Source organism: Mus caroli, unplaced genomic scaffold, assembly GCF_978045245.1.
Source record: "Mus caroli unplaced genomic scaffold, Mus_caroli_1 scaffold_19, whole genome shotgun sequence".
NCBI lineage: Eukaryota > Metazoa > Chordata > Mammalia > Rodentia > Muridae > Mus > Mus caroli.
Genome location: NW_028227274.1, coordinates 67,868,679 through 67,889,965, shown reverse-complemented (window position 1 = coordinate 67,889,965; position 21,287 = coordinate 67,868,679). Strand labels below are relative to the sequence as shown.

General features: G+C 41.7%; 1 protein-coding gene across 21 annotated transcripts in view; it reads right to left on the bottom strand.

Annotated features, from left to right (window-relative positions):
- Nucleotides 1-21,287, bottom strand: part of Tcf4 (transcription factor 4) — a 343,670-nt gene that overhangs the window by 117,523 nt on the left and 204,860 nt on the right. For 15 of the 21 annotated variants that reach the window (XR_015046030.1, XM_085833424.1, XM_085833430.1 and 12 more), the window contains 2 exons: nucleotides 5,107-5,236; nucleotides 4,584-4,633 (listed from right to left, as the gene is read on the bottom strand). Coding sequence is in view for 20 of the 21 variants with exons in the window: in XM_085833424.1 (XP_085689550.1) it covers nucleotides 4,584-4,633; nucleotides 5,107-5,236 (180 nt within the window). In the remaining variant the exon portion in view is untranslated. The remainder of the gene's footprint in view (nucleotides 1-4,583; nucleotides 4,634-5,106; nucleotides 5,237-21,287) is intronic. The other 6 variants (XM_085833425.1, XM_085833428.1, XM_085833433.1 and 3 more) reach the window with 1 other exon arrangement.

Sequence of the window (21,287 nt, the reverse complement as noted above, 5' to 3'; positions counted from 1 at the left end):
CTACAAGAAAATGTCCTTGAAGACACCTTCTAGTCTATCTTACAAGACCGGCTGCTTCTAGAGTTCCCAACACAAGCCCTAGTCCAGGTAGCTGATAGATAGTTTACTCATGTCACATTTAATACTGCCACAATCATACTAAGAAGGGATGTACTTCTGCTTGGGTTAAAATGTGTTGATACGAAAATGTGCCACACGATACAGAACAATGGGTCTGTAATTTCCTTAAGACAACTGTCAAAAGGCATGATGGCCAGCATGTTTTTAAATAGTGTATTTTTCAACCATATAACTCTGGGCTCCTACTAAGAAATAAACAATTTAGCAATTTCTCTTGAGAAATCATTTGAGATTTCTTCAAGCATCTGAGGAGAAAAAAAGACAAAACACTTGAAAGTATGGATTTACTAGTATATTTAAAATCTTCAATTTTTTAATGTGATTTTTAAAAATCTAAGAAAATAAATACTGTCAATATTATCCACTTTCACTGATGTATCTGATAATCTCTCTATAAAAGTAGAGTTAAGTCCAGACAAAAAGATTTTATTTTACCTAAGGATTCATGTTCCTTGGGGATCATATGGTATCGTGGTATCAAATACATGCTACGGTTTTGTTTTCTCAAATCTACCTAAGGACCCACTCATGCCTCAAATTTTCTTGGAGATGCTCCAGCCTTATTTTAGAATCTCTTCCTCAGGATCCATGCATCCAAAATTATCTCGGACCACTCACAGCTTGCCCGTTCCTCCTGAATTAAACATAAATAAATAAACCAGAACTACAATTCAACACGGAAATTAGATTTTACTGAAAAACTTAGTTTGTGAAAAATCTCACTGGAGATGACAGAGACCATAAAATAGCTCGCAGGGTAAACCTTCATATTTCCAGAATCTTACAATGTTCAAGAAACACGGAAGGAGCCTATGGGAAGGTTCACAATTACTGCGGAGACCAACTCCACAACTGTCTGATTTCCAAAGCTGTAACTCTTCACACTTTCTGATAAAATGCAGATGATTACAATATGAAGATGAAGGCTCTGTATGTTTACATGTTGGTGGGCACGAGACAAGTTCCAAACGGCATCTGCTCCTTTTTCTGTGCATTTGATAAGAATATTTTTAAATGGTACACTTTGGAATTTGTTCCTTTCTAGATTTTAATTCTACCATGTTAATTTTTAGTTTTTTAAAAAGTGTAGATCATTTCTCCTAAGCTGTAATTTAATATGGTGCATTTTTTTCTCTGCATAAATACATGGCTCAATTGGTGTGATTACTGGGCTATTCACAAACAAGAAACTTGCTGGAAAGGGTAGTAGAGATCACAAGGAACTATGGTTTAAAGTTCCAGAGATCGAGGCAGACAAGAAGTTCACATGTAGATTCCAAAGGCTGGGAATGCTAAGTGATCAGTGGCTTCAAGCACCAGCACAGCTTCATTGCTGAAGACCCTTCAGACGAGAAAGGGTATGAGATAGTGGGACACGGCTGCAAGGGTAGCGTGTTAGGGTGTGGGAAGAAACCAGGACAACCTTCTGCAGCAGGAGAGGGGGGTCTCTGAACAAGTATCATTTCCCACAGTCTTTCCTTAACCGAAGTACCTGGGCCATCCCTCCAGAGAGCCTGTCTTCTCTTCTTCCATGGTTCTAAAGACCTTTGTGGATGATGCTTTATATTATCTTGTGCCAAGCCTTAACAGTGTCTCAAGGTCGCCAGATGTGGCACACGCACAAATGCTTGTTCATGCCTTGTACCAAAACGATGACACAATACTGAGCCAAGTTCTCTGTCTCTGTCTCTGTCTCTGTCTGTCTCTCTGTCTCTCCCCACTCCCAGTCCCTTCCCACCCATCTCAGCCTCTCCCTCCCCTTCTCTCTCTCTGTAGGCAAAGCAGAGCTTTTAAACAAAGCTAGGCAATTCTCCCCACCTCCTTGACCCAGATAGCCTGAAAGAACTCACTGAGAGAGAGAGAAAAGTCTATCTCTCTCACCATTGTATTACCACGTGTGTCTGTGGGATACCACACTGTAAATGTTCCCCTCTTCGTCTATGAAAGAGAGAGGGGCTATTTCACTGGGGCTAGGGTATGGGTTGACATGATAGGTTGTAATAGATTTACTACTATTTATACTGGTAAATGTGTATTTAAAGAGAACATCAATATCTTTAATCACCATCAGAGAGTGCTAGCCCAATCTTCTACTATCTGCTACACAAATACTCAAGAATGTGTTGAAACAAGGTTTAGAAGGATCTTGTATCAGACACGTTGCATAATTTGGTTTGAACTTAAAAAAAGAATAAGGGAGATGGAGATCTAAAAATACAGAAATCTAGATCTACTAGAGCCAAAGTGCTACCGTGTCTAGCACAGTTTCCTGAAATCAAGTAAAAATACACACGTGACCGGGGCAAGGCATGGGATCTCCCTATCAGTAATAGAATACAACAAAGCGAATGTATGCTATGTAAACCCCAACCCCAAGAGGATGGAGATGTTCTAGAATGACCAATAAAGCAGTGAGGGGAGCCGGAAATTGCTCAAATTTATCTTATTCTTTCTGCCTAAACCTTAACTGGATTTTTATCATATTTCTAGTCTTTTGAAGAAGGGCTATAATATATCAATGTATTGCTTAGGACTGCTAACACATTTAGCCACAAAAAAGTTCTCTCAGAAGTGATAATCCTAAACCGATTTTCCATCAAAAGCCAAAACTGGAATAATATAAACAAGTTTCTAATTTCTGATAGTCATATGTTAGAAGAAAAAGATTTTCTTAGCATAGTGTGATGCGATATGCCACAAACAGCAATAAAAAGCTCTTGAAAATGTTTTTGTAGAGACCAGCTAACTAGAGAGAAATATTTATATTTATACTTAAATATTTATAATGAGTTATGAGAAGTTACTGATAATTGGTAATATTGTAGCCACTTCAAATAACTCCTAAGAAAGTGTGAAGATTTCTGTAGATTTTTTTTTGCAGTAAAACAAAACAAAAAACCAAAACACAAACAAATACAGAAAGCCCAAAGTTTATTTTCACCTGACGCATAGATAAAATGAGATAACTCGAGTTCTAGTGGCTCCTGCTCAGAGTTACAGTGTCACTAACAACCAACCATCCTTTGAATGTTTTTAATATTATCAGGGTTAAATTATGTTCAAAATCTAAACAACTTCAAGGACTTTATCGCTTGAAGCTGTTCTTAAAACTATTCATCTCAAATTCTATCTATGTTAGCTCTACCACTAACCTCAAGCTGAAATTGTGCCTCCAAAAGCAGCCAATCTGAATGAAATATAGGAACTCAAGAAATAACAACACGGTACAGTTTTAAGTGACATATTGATATTCTAAAATGACTATTTTATATGCCATTGGCAGTTTTATTTACACAATATTTTTCCATATTTATGGCTAATTTTGTGGTGCTTCTTCAACATTATCAAGTCTGATAATCAGCATACAAAATTTGTGAGGTTTTTCTTTTGATACGACTTATTCTGATATATTCATTTAATAATTTTTTGGATGAGCTGAACTGAAATCAAGTCAAATACACAGGTGTGTGGGTTAATCTAGCACATTTGCAAAACCCATTATTCTTCCAATTTACTAAAAATGAAATAAAACCAATGAGCGCACTGATTGGTAATACATTTTCAGAAATCTAAATATAATTTTGTCTTAAAGTATAAGAACTTATAAGGCCCATTAGCCTTTTTTTTTTTTTAACACAGTAGAAGATCACATTAAAACTGCCTTTACATGTTTAACACTGGAAGGAACAGAAAAAAAAAACAGGGAAAAGAGAGAGGAAATCATATTTTTATTTTACATAAGGAGAAGATTACTAGCAATGGATCCATTATAAACAAATTAAATACTCGGAGGACCTAAAATTTGCAAATACATGAACTCAAATCAATATATCATGCATTTCCTGTGATCATAACCAACTTTTCCTAGGTCAGGACCTGGGGCACCGCATCACCGTGCCCCCTCCACAGCCCCAGGTATCACAGATTCCCAGAATGCTTGGGTTACAGCTGGATTCTCCTAGCCTCACTTTTGCAAGCAGTGACCACCTTTGCAGCTCTTATTCATCAACCTCTTCAGAAAATAGAGACATTCTCCCTGCACCCTGGGCTGAAACCCATGTAATTTTTTTCCCTAAATCCGCTCCACAAATCTCCTTTCGCATGCAAATCCATAACTCATCATAATACTGACAAAGAATGTAACTGACACAGGAAACCAATACTCAGGCTCTCCAAAGCCCTGGACAGGTAAATCTCTGCAACTCGAGGCACCTTTTTCAAGGCTCTCTTCAGAGCTTAACTTGCTGAGTACCAACACAGGCCTGGAGCCTTCTGGCAGGGGCCATTAATCACCACAGTGAGGGTCAGGTGAAACTTGTCACTCCTACCTTCTCCACATTCTAGATGCGGCACGCACAGCAGCTCTGGGCGCACAGAACCTCATTGACTTTGTTAGCCTTCTAATGACACCACACAGAACACAACACACAGAGAGTACGGAGCGAAAACCAGGCAGTACTTACTGAAGACGGCAAACCCGGAGGAACTTTTCGGACTTTCTTTGTCTGCACCTCTGAAAGATAACGAAGAAGCCGTGAGTTCCCACGGGCCCAATTCTCCAAACGAGAAGATGTCAAACCAGGATCTTACAGAGCTTAGAGCGGCCTTTCTTTAATAGCCATCCCAAGTAGCTCCAGCGACTGACTATCTCTCTCCCCTTTCATGCTACCAACAGATGAAATGACACTTTGCTGGTGAAAATGAAGAGACGGGATCTACCTTGTGACTACTTTGTGTTTTAAAACACAGGTTTCTTGTGTGTGCAGTCAAGAGATACATGCCAAAATAATCAAACATTTTCAAAAGTAATGGTGCTGTGTAGATGGGTACCGTATCCCCTGGGGGAATAGGAGAGGCATCAAGCTGAGGACTGGCTCAAATATTTTGGGATTGGGGTTGTACTTTGAGGCAAAGTAGGGGTAGTGTAGCATTTTTTTAAGTGAACTTAATAAAGACCCCACGCATTCACACAAAAGAGGGCCTTACCCATGGCACTACTGTGAAGAGGCCTCCGGCGGGCATTATTGCTTGAATACTGATAGTACTGGGAGCCAGGTTTGGTGGGCGAAAGGGTTCCTGGATTGCCCATATCCATGTCCCCTCCGAGGAGACTCTGCTAGAAGGAGAAAAGCAAAAGAAAGCAAATATAGGCCTTAAAATTTTTTGCATTTACCACCTTGCACCTGATTGTGAGCAGAGCAATACAGAAACCAGCATTTGCTGAGCCAAGACAATTAAGAAAACAACTGCCAAAAGGGCTAAAGCTCCGGAGAAGCTACCATCAAGCTGGGTTTTCTAAAATTCTTTACTTTGAAGAAGGTAGATGGTACCCCCTTAAACCAAATCTATTTTTAAAAAGCATTTTAGATGATTAAGAAAAAAACAAACAAACTTTCATTTCATAAGAAAGCATCATTTCTCTAAGATGGATGTCTTCCTTTTCCATACTTAGGCTCCGGCCTGGGAACTACTCAGACCTGTGTTTTGACAGGACCAACCTGAATCTCATTTTTTGAACACATACGGTGTTCCCAGCTGCACACACTGGGCGACAGTGTGGACAGTCCACTTCCTATGGGACACATCCTGACCACCAAGGACTTTTCAAGGCTCTCACAGAGCACAGAATGCCAGATGAGTGCAGAAGAAATTCAAATCCCAGGGCAAACTTTCAATGTGATAGCAAAAGGAGGCATTCTCTACAAACGGGGGGGGGGGGGATCCGGGGAGCTCTCCTGAAGACTACCAGAAACTGAAACAAATCCCTTGCGGAGTCAACGTTTACCTGAACACTAGAACATTCCCACAACATCATCAAGTTGTCACGGTGTGAAAAATTGCTAAGCTTTTGAAAAATGATGACATAAGACAGATTACATAATATTACATTTCCTGAAAGCTACATAGGAACTAACCCACAATACACAAACAGCCTGATTATACTCTGCATTGGACACATTGTCCTTTAAATTATTCTGATAGGCAATAAAACATGTGTAGATAGTACCATTTATATTAAGGACAAATTTGCTATTTAATAAAGAAATTTTAAAATTAAGTACTAAAAATCTAACTTTATCGTTACTTGTAATCAACTTTTACTGACTGAACTAATTACTGTCCTTGATAAAGTACAGAACGTGTTTTCCCTAATCTAAATTCTAATCACCATGTCACTCACAACAGACTTAGGGATGCCTCACTAACACACTATTCACATGCAAAATACTCTAAATAGGCCAATTATGACTCTGCCCCTGTTCCCTGGTTAACCCGCTGAGAACTGAAAAATTTCACAAGGCAGTCACCACCTAAAACAAAGGGTCCTTGTTTTAAATTAAGACAGTCTTTTTGATTCCTAAATAGCTCAACAAAGTGGCATGTCTTCCAGTGCAAGCAGTTGGTCAAATATGACCCATAAGCTGGGAAATATGACCAAGTTCAAAGCTCTCCTAGCTACCACTATATAGCTAAATATCATACAGAGAGCTGACCATGGTGGGGATTTCTGTGCTATTGGTGAACACTATGTAACAGGATAATCAGCCATTGGCATGCCTGTCTTTGCTGCTTCAAGCTTACAACGTGTTCAGGGATACACAATAAACATCACTTTCCAAAAAAGAAAAAAGAAAAAAAAAAAAGAAAATAAAAGAAAGCCTGAAGAAGAGATTCTAGGAGTGAAAACATATTTCTGAGTAGCCAGTTATCAGTTCTCTGCTAGCATTTTGGTGTCAGCCACTAAGAATGAAAATTGGGTCATTTGCCAGATAAAAAAAATCTAAAATCAGCACACCCAGCTATTGCCTCTCTAGAACTTCCAGAAGATGCAGAAATATTAATACTGGCAAGCTAAAGCACCACACACAATATAACCAACTTTTCCAGGAATTGGGGGTTTAGAGGTCCAACATCAAACATTTTAAATATCAAATATTGAGAATCTCAACCTGAAATTCCACTTGAGAAATTCTTATTGACCAAAATCTACATTTATTTGAACATTAATCCAATATATATTTTTTGAAATCTCCACTGAGTAAAGTGTGAATGGTATGAAGTCACTGCCTCTCCATAAATTCGTAAATCTACAACTGAGTCTTTATTTTATTAGGAAAGGAGTTTGAAGACAATAATATATTATTGTTATTGACTATTTTCCAGTATGCTGAGCCTCCTGCATTCTAGGCAAAGGATCTACTGTGAAGTTACCTCATTTAGACTAGCTTGGTATCTGCCAATAGTGCTGGTACTGTATTGGCAATCATTACTATTATTTCTCCTTTTTTCTCTCCCCCCCATCCCCAAAATATATAAAATCCTCCAGAAAGGGTTGATTAAATATTCCCAAATATTCACTTTTCTTTTCCCTGGGTCTAGCCATGGTTTGATTCCTGTTGGTCCTGGTAGTAAAGGTTTCAGTCCCAGAAAAAGACATTTATATAGTAGGCAAACATAAAAACAAATGAGAGAGCTGACCCGGGTTTTAGTAGCATTCACAATAGAGCTGTGAAAGAAAGATAACCATAGCCCAGCTAACTGCCTGTGGCTGACCTCCTTGTTGTGGATTTCAAAGAAAGTCTTCCTGTGCACCAGTCAAGCAAAGCAGCATCCAATTTGTCTATGCAACCACATGAGCTATGTGGGTACCAGGACCAAAAACCACAGAACACTTCCCACTAAGGACTCCTGGCAGTCTCCCCCTCCCCACCCAGCGCCTCCACCCCCCCCCCCCCCCAAAGCACACTCCTGCTTCATTCTTTTCGATCTGTTTGTGTCCTTGGCTTTTCCACTTGGACAATGGAACATTCTTCTAAAGAAACAAAAACAAACATTTCCTCAAACTTAAAGGGCCCTAATCACCCCCATGGGGAAAATGAAGATAAAAATATATGTGCTCTCATTGTAGAGTCTACTTGTAAAATGAACAATGGCTATTTAGTATTGTTTGGTCTTTATGTTAGATGCCTAACCCTCTGTGGCAGTGAGAGAGATTAAAAATAATTTCCACTGCTGAAATGAAACACTTGGGTACATGAATGTTTAAGAGTCAATGACATGTGATTGAGGCAAATTAAATAAAAAGTACACATAAAAGATAAGGCATTCATCTGTTTGTAAAATTGCCTCCAAGTATGTAGAGCTTTGAAAACCAAACTTAGGTTTCATGGAAGTTAAGTTTCAAAGCTGCCTACTCTCAAAATGGGCAAACACATCCTTGCCTGAAATAGGATTAGAAAAGTTTTAGGGTCCTGTTTGGTTGATTGGTTGGTTGCTTTGGTTTGTCCGATTCTGGCTTTTGGTTTTTGTTCTTTAACACTGGGCCACTTTGTGTTCTATGGTTCTTTTGGGTCCACAGTACTTAGCTCCTTGAGTCAGCCTGGAAACACTGGAAGTGAGATAATGTGCTTCATACAGGCAACCCGTACAACTTAAAGGCATACTTGTAAGCCTGCTTAACTGTTCACATGTGAGGGGACAAGCCTTTCCCCTTCTCCCGGTCCAACGAGAAACAGTTTCAAGCCTTAGAATACGTACCAAAGAATAGAACGTACTCACTTTGTTCACTAAGAGTAAAAGTTTGGAGACCCCACGCACCAGCAGAGAGCCATGCCTCACATAGCCATTCATACATGGAAGTCGGGATTCTGGGAGGGTCGAGTCAATCAAATGGTTGTTCCTTTCATAGCATTGTGAACTTGCAGACTCACCCTAGCATCAGCTGAGCCCTGCCCTTATTCCACTTGCTGGGAGCTCGCTGCCTTCATTCCTCGACCAACTACCAAGCAGTGCTTAGGCAGTAAAGGATGTAAACCACGAATTAAGCTTAGGAAACAGAGAAGTGGCCTATATCTCAAATTAGATTTATAACTGAATGGTAATCAAAAGTAGAAGTAACTGCTCCAAGCTTAAATTATCAACTTTTTCTCCCCTGTTAAACTAAAATCATCTTGCTCCGAAATATTAATCCATTTCAGTCAGCACTTTAAGTGTAATGGGTGGGTGGTTCATTTCTAAAAAGGAGGATTATATTTACCCTTAATTATAGATATGAGTGAGATCAGAGAGCTATGCACACTGGTTTGGGGCATATGATTAATTTATCTAATAGGGGAATGGCCTTGAATTTCAGAGGTGGAACCTGGGAAAGCCAACAGAGGAGTGGGGGGTTAAGAAACCTCTGAGGGAAAAATGTGCCCCTCATTTTCAGGCGTTCTCTGCTTTTGCGTCATTCCCATTACGTTGTGATCTGATATCAGACACAACATCTTGGGGGAGGCTACCGGAGAACAGAGAGAAGCAGTCTCAGATGAAACCAGATTAAGCTCCTTTTCTGAACTTTTGCCAAGTGTGCGAGAGTCTAATTCGTGTTTGGGTATTCTAGCACTCACACAGCTGCGAGTCTATTCTTTCATCACAGGCCCAAGTGATGTATGGTGGCTTTGTATGGCGAGCTGACTCCATACAGGCTTGGGTTTGTTATCTGAATATGGAAATCAAATTCAGCACGGCTATCAAACTTATGAATGTTGGATATCCAGATAGGTACCTAATAGACTTTGCGAGCATTGGGTACAAAATAGACTTGGAGAGAAATTACAAAGTAGATGTATTTAAAACATTGATCGCAGCTGAGGTTTTATCTACCCGGCTTAATTCTGCACAGAATTAGGTTTTCAAAGGCAACTGCTGAACAAGATTCCTAACAGCCATGGGGAAGTTTTTGCAAATCCCTATCGAATAGCTGCTGCTGAATTTGCCATTTTGACCACAGAAGGGCCATTGCTGACTTACTTAGTAGCAGGAGGGGGCCGTAATTTTGCTGCTGTTCGCACTTACTCGGCAACCTAGAATATATCTTACACCGAAGGGCAATGAAGAACACAGTAATTCCACCTGTCCACTTTCGAACTTCAAAGCTCACGGCTGAAGGTCAGACCTTGGACAGCCTTTATCCCTGATCCCTGAAGGTGCAGAAAGACACTGTTGAGGCCGCTAACTTTGATGTTTGTCCTGGGCTTGGTTTCAGCAAAAGAAAACTTGAAAAAGGAAAAAAAATTGGAAAGATGGGATGGCAGAGATAACCCTAGGCTGAGACAGCTGCTGGGTGGTAGAAAAAATACAAATTATGGAGGTTATACCTTTGCAAGTAGTTTCTTGTAAGAAATGCTAGACATCTCAAGAAATAAACTATATTAAACGTATGCTGCACATTGTGTCTCATAGGAAATCAGAAATAAAACCCAAGCTAGGCCTAGTGAGACAGCTGTGTCTTCCCAGGTATTTAGGAGGCTGAGATAAAAGGATTGTGAAAGTCGGGGCATATAGGGGCTACAAGGCCAGCAAGGGTAACTTAGCAAGATCCTGTCTCAAAATAAAAATAAAAATAAAATAAAATAAAAAAGAGCTGGTGATATAGCTCAGTGGTAGAGCAGTTTCCTAGAATATGCAAGGCAACAGGCTCAACCCTTACTATAATAAATGAAGGAAGGGAAGAGGAAGGAAGGAGGAAAAGCAGGAGAGAGGGAAGAGAGGAGGGAGGGAAGGAGGGAGGGAGCATGATTGACTCAAGCACAGTAAGAAAAAAGGACCAGAGAGTTTGGCATAGAACAGGAGCTCAGAGGCATAGAGACTGACTGAGTACAAGTCCCCTCACCGCCTCTATAAGACAGACTAGTAAGTGGCTTATCGGAGTTATTGGGACTAGAAATGTCCCCCATATGTAAAATGTCCATCACACACTTCAGTGACCTCCCTGGGCCCAATTTTATCCTCTCCCTTTTCAAATGCCCAGCTGTGGGCTTTTACTGACTGTGTGTTGGATACTCTTTTCTTCTTCTTTTTTCTTCTTCTAACATGATACAAACAAACAAACAAACAAACAAGCAAACTTCTAGGTTTTTGGTTGGGAATTTGCATAATTCCCAAAGAATCCAAGTCACCTTGAACAAATTACTCATTTTAGCAGATTAGATTTCACCAAACATTTCAAAATTCGACTACATTGTCTTCCCGTGTAAAGAAACAAAACACCTTATATTTATATGTTATAATGCCATACAAAGGTTGCTATGGTAACTGTAACTTAATGTATCATGCGGTAATAGTGAAGTAAAAATTCATGCATTTTTTAATGGAAATTACAACTGCACAGGGATTGATGAGATATATACATCCACCTATTTGATTATTTCTCAAACGAAAGAAGAACAACAACAACCCATTATTTATTGTATATACTAAACTGAGAAGATTTTTCTGTGTTTCGTAAAAATACATTCTGGAAGTGGGGGCCATCTAATACATATTAAAAAGAGGATTAATTTGGTTGTTGGGAGGTGCATGTTCGGTAGGAAAAAAAATCACCAAAACAACCAGTAATTTAGAATAAAAATATGACTTGAAAATTCCTATGTAGAGCATGCAGAAATTAACAAAAGTACTTTCTTGTCCATTAAAACTCTCAGGTTGGGTCAGGAAGTTCATTTACTTTATAACTTTATATAAATCCACCAAAGAGCATATAAGCTGTATTTGCCTTGAACTGCTCTTCACTGGCACTAGTGTACCAAAGTAAAACAGGGACACTGCCATGACATGTAAGCATACAAAGGGATTAGCACCAGTCCTGTAAAGACATGGCTCTAACAGACATGTTGAAAACCTCACTTGACCACGTTGCTGCTTAAGTAAAATAAAAGACTGTCAGTTTGTCGCATGTCAATCTTTGGCATACTGGATGGGGAGAATTCAAATCCAAGGTTATTGTAAAAAATGTTTGCCTCTCTGGGCAAGGATATAGAAAATCCGTTCTTATGACACTAGCCTCTCGGGGAATGGGGTACATGGGATAAGATCTCCTTCCTGAACCTTGGCAGGGGGCTCTATTCTAGTCTCATGGCCAACCTGCAAACTGCCCCTATTGTAGAGCAGCAATAACATCCCCACCTGTGTAGAGGGTGATGAGGTCATTCTACTCCACAGGGAAATTGGAACTATCCAGCACAATAGCAAATGCCTAATGAAGTCTTCAAACCATCCCGAAATCCCTTCCTTCTGAGTAAGTGCCCTTCCAAAACTACACACAACCTCTCACTCTATGTGCATTAACTCTTCGCTACCAAACATCCCCTCTTTCCTGAATGTGTGGGTGATCAGAAAGAAATGCGGGGCGGGATAAACATGTCAGAATAGGAAATGACTTAAGTTAATCAATGTTTGACTCCCTATAGTGCCTAACATGGAGACCTACAGCAGAACAGACCACAGGAGAGGGGAAACACAGACAGCAAGGAGAGGCAGGGCTATAAACACTAAAGCAAGTGAATAACTGTTTCGTGGGTCAACTCCAGGTGAGAGAGAGAGAGAGCGCAAATCTGTACCTTTGCTCATTCCTACTGGTGTTGCTGCTAATAATACTAACCGCAGTCTAAGTACAGATCCTTTGGATAGTAACATGGCCGATACTGTAGCCTCCAATGTACAGATGGGGACATTTAGAGTGCTATTCCACGTGGCTAGGGAGCAATGAGGCCTGTTTGACTTGAAGCCCCAGGTAACCTGGATATGAAATCATAGTGGGTGTGAGGTTCGTCTGGGACATGATAGTATGATCACACCCACGGTGAGAATTACTGAGATGACGGGGGAAAGCTTAGAAACTTGTCGTCTGTGATTTCTCACTGCAGACTGTGTGGTCCCTCAAGGCAGAAAGTGAGCTCCCTTGTCTCTGTGACCTTGGCATCTGGCACAGTGGGGTCCTGGTGCATTGTGTGCCAAAAGTGAATGTCAACTGATTAAGCTAACTAATTAGCCAGGGAGTGCGCTTACAGGATTTCAGCTATTATTGTTATGAACATATTCTCTATCCTGTGCCAGTGGACACACAGTCCCTAAACATCCACTTGCGGTATCATCCTAAAATTCTTCTCCCTGGCCAGCCTTGAACTCACAGAAATCATCTTGCCTCTGCCTCCTAAGCACTGAAATTAAGGGCATGAGCCAGCACACCTGGCTCGTGGCATCTTTTAAAGAGAATGGTTCCTCTGAGGAACACAGCATAGGAAACCGTCTGGGAGAATTTGAGGTGGCTAGCAAAGAAATGGCTCTCCTTGGGTTGCTCTAATATCTTAGATACCTAGGCTTTGGGTTCTACTTTATCGACTACTGAAATCAAGTTGGCTTAGAGAGAAACGAAGCCAGAGAAATGGCTAGAGCAGACTTTGGAAACAAATGGGATCACCATGGAAACCTGACACAAAGTTCTGAAGCATTTCTTCACGTGAGGTAAAGGCATCTTGTTCTCTTCAGACCACATGGGCCCTTCCTAGAGTGCTGAAACATCCTACCAAAAAAAGGCCTCTGAAACTCAAAGCTGAGTCCATTTCCTCAAGTACAAAACCCTTCCGAGCTCACAAACTTTCAACCTCGCTGCATTCCCAAGGCCAGTTTACTCCTAATGCATCTTCCAGATTTCCCTTTACAGTCGGCCAGCTGAGAAGATGCCACTCAGCCTTTGCTATGTGCCAGCTGCTGTCGTGGGCCAGCAGTAAACAGAACACTCAGGTGATGGCCTCTCCTTAAGGTGGCCACAGCACAATGAGTCTGTATTTTCCCAACCACCAGCCTTAATCCCCAGTTCTTCAGCTTAGCTTTACAAGAGTTGAGTCCTTGAGTCTCCTCAAAGGATGGGTCTTTCTACTCTATGTTAAATAAACTGTGGAGATGAGAGTCAAACATCACCTCCTCGGAAATTTTTTTTCTCGGGACCCTTGAGGAAGTCACTTGTCCTCCCCTGGGCCCTAGCACCATTCCCTTATCACAGTGCCTTGGGATTTCAGACAGATGTAGGGAGACTTCTCAGTAACAGACATGCCACACTATCACCGATGCCAGTCCTGCGGTGAGCAGCAAATATCCACACAGAACTCACTGTAGCTCAAGCTCTGTTGGCTAGAGTAACCCACTTAATTTTCGCGACGCCTTGAGGGGAGAATCTTAATCCCACTTTACAGATGAGGTGGCCTGGGGTAGAAGGAAGTTAACTACCCACCCAAGATTACTTGAAAACTATTTGAAAAACCAATGAACAACCAAATTGTGTCATTTTGCTGACGGTAATTACGCCTCTTGGATTCATGCCGCTCCTGGTAATATCGCATCTGAAATTTTCAACAATTACCTCCCGCTCGTCTTTAAATCATAGGCTCAGGAGCCTTCCCTTCTCCTCACTTCACTCTCCATCACCAGCAGCAAGCTTCAGTGTGAACAATTCGCAGCCATGCATTTCACTCTCCGGTTCTGAGTCCCAGCGACCTCCCTATGAAAACTCCACAAAGAACTCGCTGGCTCCATGGAAGATTTGCTTAGTAAAGAAACTCCAACCCGTCGTGCCATTTACCCAGCACAACCTTCTGTGCACAACCTTCTGAGCAGTCCTTAGAGTGATGAGAAAGATGATACAAAAACAACCAACAATCAGAAACTTTACAAAGTTAGAATACGACATGAGTTTTAAGAGTTCTTGGAGGAGCTGTAGAGCATTTGCACATATAAATATTCTCTCTCTCTCCTTGAGGATGTAGGACAGGTATATTTTTATTGCCTGTTCACATAACACCTCATTATAAATATATTTAGATATTGAGCATGTGGGAGTGACTTGATGAACTAGTTCACACGCCAGTTGAGCAAAATCCACGAAAGGATCCTGTGGAACACACACTTCCAAAGGGCAGAAAGAATTTGGGGTATCAATTTTTCAAAGAAACAAACACTTCGAACTTTTCACACAAAACATTCCCCAGAAAAGGACTTGCATAGAACTTAAAGCTGCCACCTCAGAGTGCCTCGGTTCAGACCGAAAGCAAAGCCAGATGAACTTAAAACACGGGAAAGGAGACGGGGGTGGAAGTATGCAGACTCTAAAAGTTTCCTGGTGTGCATTAGAAATGTTAATGGTTAGCTAGACATCCGTGCACACACACGGGCACACATGCCTGCACACACCAGGACACATTACTTGACTATTTATTTCCTTTGCAGAACCCAGGGCTTGTGCGGGCAAGGCAAGCACTCTACTTCAAGCTTCTGCATTTAGAGAGAGAATGTCATTTTCCCAGGATAGCCCTGAGCTCTGGGATCCCAGGCAGCCACTGAACCTGCAGTCCTCCTGCCTCTGACTCCCAAGTAGATAAGATTACAAGTCTGTGTTCCCAGGCTCCACCTTCTAGACTCATTTTAAAACACAAGAGCGAAATGTTTATGTTTGTTTTCCATCTATGGATTCTGTCCTCATTTACAATATTTGGGGCACATTAAGGGCTAGAACTAACAGATATGCATACTAGTCCATGTTTGGGTGCCCTTTCTGTGGTAGCTCACTTCCTTAATGGCTACACCTACCATATTTGGACATCGTCTACAGTTGCACTCGGTAAGTATCCTCCTTGCTGTGGGATGAGGGTGGTTTGGGACCACAGTGGCAGAACACAGAGGCCAAGGGGAATATGCCTTCCTAGGTAATGGTAAGCCTCTTGGAGAACTGTCTGTCTCTCAACTTAGCCAGGCTCTGATTGATAGACAACAGGCTGAAGGTCAAGGCCGGGCTCTGATAGACAACAGGCTGAAGGTCAAGGCCAGGCTCTGATAGACAACAGGCTGAAGGTCAAGGCCGTTTCAGATGTAAACTCTGCATTTCCTCACTCACTTTGGTCAAATAAACGGAATTTACGTGATGGACTTAAAGGCTGTCTGTGATATTTGGTTATTTATTATTTTTTAAGTTGAGTATATGTTCATTCGGTAACCAGAAGACCCACAGTCTCGCCGCCTTACTTCTGAGATTCTTGGAGCTCAGGTAACGGCTTGTAGTTTTGTGATTACACATGACCCAGTAGGAAAGCATGCTTGTGTGCCTTTTATCTTACTAAGTATGACTAGTCACAAGATTAGCTGTGGAAATAACATCTATTTAATTCTTAGAAACTGCCTAAAACTCTGCTGGGGGGCGGGGGAGGAAGTGTCCAGTACATGCTGTCGGCATGTGTCGCATTAACCTCTCTATGTACTTTTGAAATTCTGAATAACTATGGCCCAATGATTCTAAGTGAGGCCCTGTGCTCTAGGAAAGTTCCTTTTCCCTCCCAAATGCTAAGCCAGCCCAGAGCTTCTCAGCTTCTGACATCAGAAGAGATCAGGCACATTCCGAATGAGATGGCCACATGGAAAACTCCTTCTCCTGCATCGAGGGGGTGGAGCGGACATCACAATAACCATCTTTTAATTATTTTGATATATGCACACACCTAGATATATATAGAGAACACTCCTCATGACTCGCTCAAGATAACTGCACAGATTTGAACTTGTGTGTTTATTTATCTAAGCCTAGGTCTCCCACACAGACATAGCTGGCCTTCACGTTGGCCTTGTTGGTTTGCTAGAGAATCTTTTTTCTCAAGATTACTGATCGTCTCTTTTTACACTTAGGTATTTTGATTTTAGAGCTACTTGTATAGATAATATTTCCTGCTTCTTATTATATGTAAGTACACTGTAGCTGTCTTCAGACACTCCAGAAGAGGGAGTCAGATCTCCTTATGGATGGTTGTGAGCCACCGTGGGGGTTGCTGGGATTTGAACTCAGGACCTTCAAAAGAGTGGTCAGGTGCTCTTACCCGTTGAGCCACCTTACCAGCTGTTTTCTGCTTCTTGAAGGAAGATCTATATACTCAAAGGCAAAATGGGTCCACCATCTGCATTTTATTCATATGACGTGAGGCAGAGACCCACCTCCACCAGAACCCACTGAGAGTTGTGCTGGGCAAAGTTCATTCCGCATTTGAAACCAAGGTTCTCTATAAATTTCCAGTCTGCAGCTCTAAAACTGTCAAAGCAACCAGGGGCAAACCATCTTGCACACACACAGTGTGAGTCTGTGTGTGTGTGTGTGTGTGTGTGTGTAGGTTTGTTTACTATTAGACAGGCTCTAACTGAGCTCACACAAACCTTGCTACCCTTCTTCCTTCGGCTAACTCACATACACTTGTCACTATTCCTTTACCTGGATCACCAATACTGGGTGAAGGAGTTGAGGAAGTGATAGAGCGTCAGGAAGCCATGCATGGTGCAGTCAAGATCCAGGCTCCTATTGTCTGGTGGAAGCTCTACTCTCCTCCTGTCCTTAGGAGCAGGCCACACAAGCAGTCATTTCTTTAGTAAGCTCAGCATTGTGTTCTGGGCCTAGCTCCCTGTGCAAATTCATTCATGGATATGCAAGATAAATATGTCAGTGGAGTTTAATCACTCACCTCTTCTGGGAGACAGGGTAGATCTGAGTATGTTACATGTTCAAGAAGACTACATGTAAAATACAAAGAAAAACTATAAGCGCCTGTAAGAGGCATGACATATTCATACCTATTTATAGGGCAGAGCATTATTAAATTACTCTGTGACTCTTACAACCTCCAGGGAAGCAATCTAAGCGAGAGATGCCGGGAAGTGTCTACAATGGAGGGATAGACGGCAGAGAAACTCACAGAACAATCTAGGCATCTTGAAAATTAAAACTCGGATACTGTTTGTATCTGGACATAGAAGCAAAGCTACAGATAGGGGAGGGTGGAAGGGATGGAGGTAGAGAGTGAGGGCAGGACTGGTCAGTAACACTCTATTCCCAGAACTCAGGAAACTAAGGACTGAGAAATCAACAGCCCATGGGCAGCTAAAGCTACAGAAGTGCCGTGAGTGGGAAGTCATTTGTAGTGACAATTCTGTAATTTTGGCTTTCTTAAATTAAAATAAAAGGAAAAAGAAATATTCTAAGAATATTTTTTTTTTCATTTTAATCCCAGGTGTCTGAGATATGGGGCAGCTTTAACTGACTATGGTTTGCCTCGTGCTCTAACAGAGGCATGGTTTAGTCAGCTGCAGACAGTTTCTGTGATTGTGTTAGGATTGGAATTCTGGGAACTTTTCAGAAGGTAGAGAAAGGCTAGGATCCTGAAAGGCAGGGATGGTGAACATTCACTGGGATTGGCTGACATTTGTTAGACCTCAAAGAAAAAACAAGAGAAGGAAACAAGAGAAAAGAAATTAGGTCCACAGATCTCTCTTCCCCTCTATCCTTCTTTCTCTCCTATCTAGTGATGGGGTGAAATGTAAAGGGGAGGTGGGAATAAAGGGTGGAACAAAGAACCCACCAAGTAGCAAGGGCCAGCTACACTCACTTATAAAAATAAATTAAGGAAGAGAAGGAGGTGCTACTTAGATTTTCTTTCTTTTCTTTCCTTCTTTGGTGGTGGTGGTGGGGGGGGGGGGGGGCTAGGGGGTCAACTTGACCCAAAATTACCTTGGAAGAGGGAATCTCGGTTGAGGAAATTGCCCCCATCAGATCTGCCTTTGAGTGTGTCTGTGGGGCATTTTCTTGATTAAAGATTAATAGAGGAGAGCCCAGTTCATGTGGGTGCCACCCCTGGGCAGTACAAGAAAAGAAGCTGGTCGAACTGGGGAGAGCAAGTCAGTAAGCTGCACTCATCCATGGTCTCAAAAGTCTGCCTGGGTCTCCCGCAACGATGGAATGAACCTGTAAGATGGAAATATTCCCTTTTCTCCCTAAGTTCTTGTTCGCCAGAATTTACCAAAGTAACAGAAGAGCAAACCGGAACAGAACTCAATCAGTCAAATCCACAAAGTCAGACAAGACACAAGGAAATTATCCTAGCCTTAATATTAAAGGAGGTAGGTTGTGGACTTTCCAAAGATCAAAGAGAGGCAAAGCCCAAGGGCAACCTTCCAAATGCTCCAGGGGACAAACGCCATTCCTTTCCTGTTGCTGCTTTGTTTTAGTTTGGGATATTTGTTTTGTTTTTCTGTGACTGTGTCGCTTAGACCAACCTTGACCTCATAATCCTCTTACCCCTGCCTCTCACAAGATGGGTTAACAGGTGAAAGCCACTGTGCCCAGAGACAAAAGACATTTGTCAGGCAGCTGGAGAAAGTTCTGGGGTACTCAGGAAGAATCCGAGAGCCTTGCCAGCTTTGGCTATGGCACTATGGATGTGCTAAGCAACGGGGTAGATTATTTGTTAGAGATGCTATTTATTTATAGTATCTATAGTCAGAGACACTATGTGTTTATACATAAAATGATATGCTGCCTACAATCTGCTTTAAAACACTTGAAAAAAACATCAAGTGGGTAGGATGATGCTGAGGAAGATGGAGCAAACGTTGTCATCTGTTGAAACTGAAGGATGGAGACATGGTTTTACACATTACAACACTCTTGATTTTTTTTTTTTGTTGTATTTGAAACTTTCCAAATAAAAATACTCGGAGACAAACATATCTATGAAGCAAGTTCTGCTCATTTTCAGACTGAAGAAGGGTATTAAAGCTCAGAGCACATGTTCAATACTGGCTGTGAAGTTCAGAGTCCCCCAAGATTTATATTCCGTTCCACTCCCTACAGACTAGAATTTTAGAAATTGGCAGAAAGGCAAAGTCTCCAGACACCGTAGACTAAAGGTCAAACAGATGGTCAGGGAAGGAACTAGAAGTCCCCGCTGATCTCGGGCTCCATCACAGAAAGCCCCATTGCTCCTGTACCACAATGCTCCTTCCTTTGCAATCCAAAGGCAGAGAAGGCTGAGTCTTGAGAGAAGGTGACATGGTGGGTTCCTCCTAAAAGAGCCCACATGCCCCACATGCACACAGGGAAGCAGCGAGTCCTCCCTTTTAGTTTATGCCAATTTCCCACCTGTGCAGGTGCTCCCCAGGAAATCCAGAAATCCAGAAATACTCTAATTTTGGCATTAGCGTAAAAAAATTGGTGGTGGTGGTGGGGGTCGCAAACAGCAGCTGGATTTTTTTTTTAAAAACTGACATAAATAAAAATGTATTCATTAAATGTTTATGAAAGTCAAAACTCAGCCGCTCACTAAACTGGGTTATTTGGCTACTGCTCAAACATCAGCTTGTCAATCTGTAGAAAAGAGCTGTGTGCTTTTAGCTCGCAATTAAAAAGTGAACATCAAAGGTCTAGCACACATCCTGCAACGGATCAAAGCAAAGCTGCTGCCTCCTCCCCTGAGCTCATGTCTCATCCTACCTACCCTTCACAGAGGAGAAAGGGCTTGCAAAGCAGGGTGCCCCACGACTCAAGAGGACACTCGTCCATGCGAGCACATGCTGGCCTCCCCAACAACCACACAACTACATCAGGATGAGCAGTCGAGCCACAAAACCAAAACTAGCTTTCATGGGATTGCTTACTAAGTACCCAGTGCAAAACCAGCCATGCCAACTGAAGCAGTGTCCCTGAAGGAAATCTTTAGAAGTCAGAGAGCTGATGGGAAAAGATAGGTGGATGGGTATAGGGAGCCTGCTTGCCATGCTAGCATGTGGACCTGCACTCTGTCCTCAGCACCCAAGCACAAATCCCGGTGTGATGTTGTGTCCTTGTCGACCCCCAGCTCTGAGGGGGTGGAGATATACGTGGATCTGTGGCCTTGCTAGTCAGCCAGCCCCTGACCACAATGGAAGGCTTTGTCTCAGCAAAATAAGGTAGAAGGCTCCTGAGAAATGACACCCAAAACATGCACAAACATATGTGAATGCACATGTATACACACACACACACACACACACACAAGAGACAGGCTCATCCACAGATTAAAAAAAAAAAAGTCTTACAATTCTCAGAAGAACCAGATCAAAGTTACATGAGTCATACAGACTGCTCACTAAAGGCCAGTTGAAAAGTCAGGACATATTGAACACAGACAGAAGGAAGGGCGCAAGAATTTATAGTTAAACCAACAGTGTTTACAAATGATTTGAAATGCTTTGTAATGTGATGGATTTGAACGGAGGAGTTCATTTTCCAATGACCTGTGCTTCAAATTGACATTGGGATATTTCCTGCCCTGCTTCAAGCTATATTGATTCCAAATTTATAAACTACATAAAAAGACAGTATTCATTTCCTCCTGTATGGGAGCCCAGCTCTTCTGTTGTTGTTGATGTTCTGAGAGAATTTTATTTCAGTTCAACCCTGGCCATTTCCTGTTCCTGAAGCCCTCCTCAAGAAGGCATCTTGTCAGTCACACCTTCTTTGGTTTTGACATGACGACTCTGTAGGGAAAGGAAATTCTGAAAGC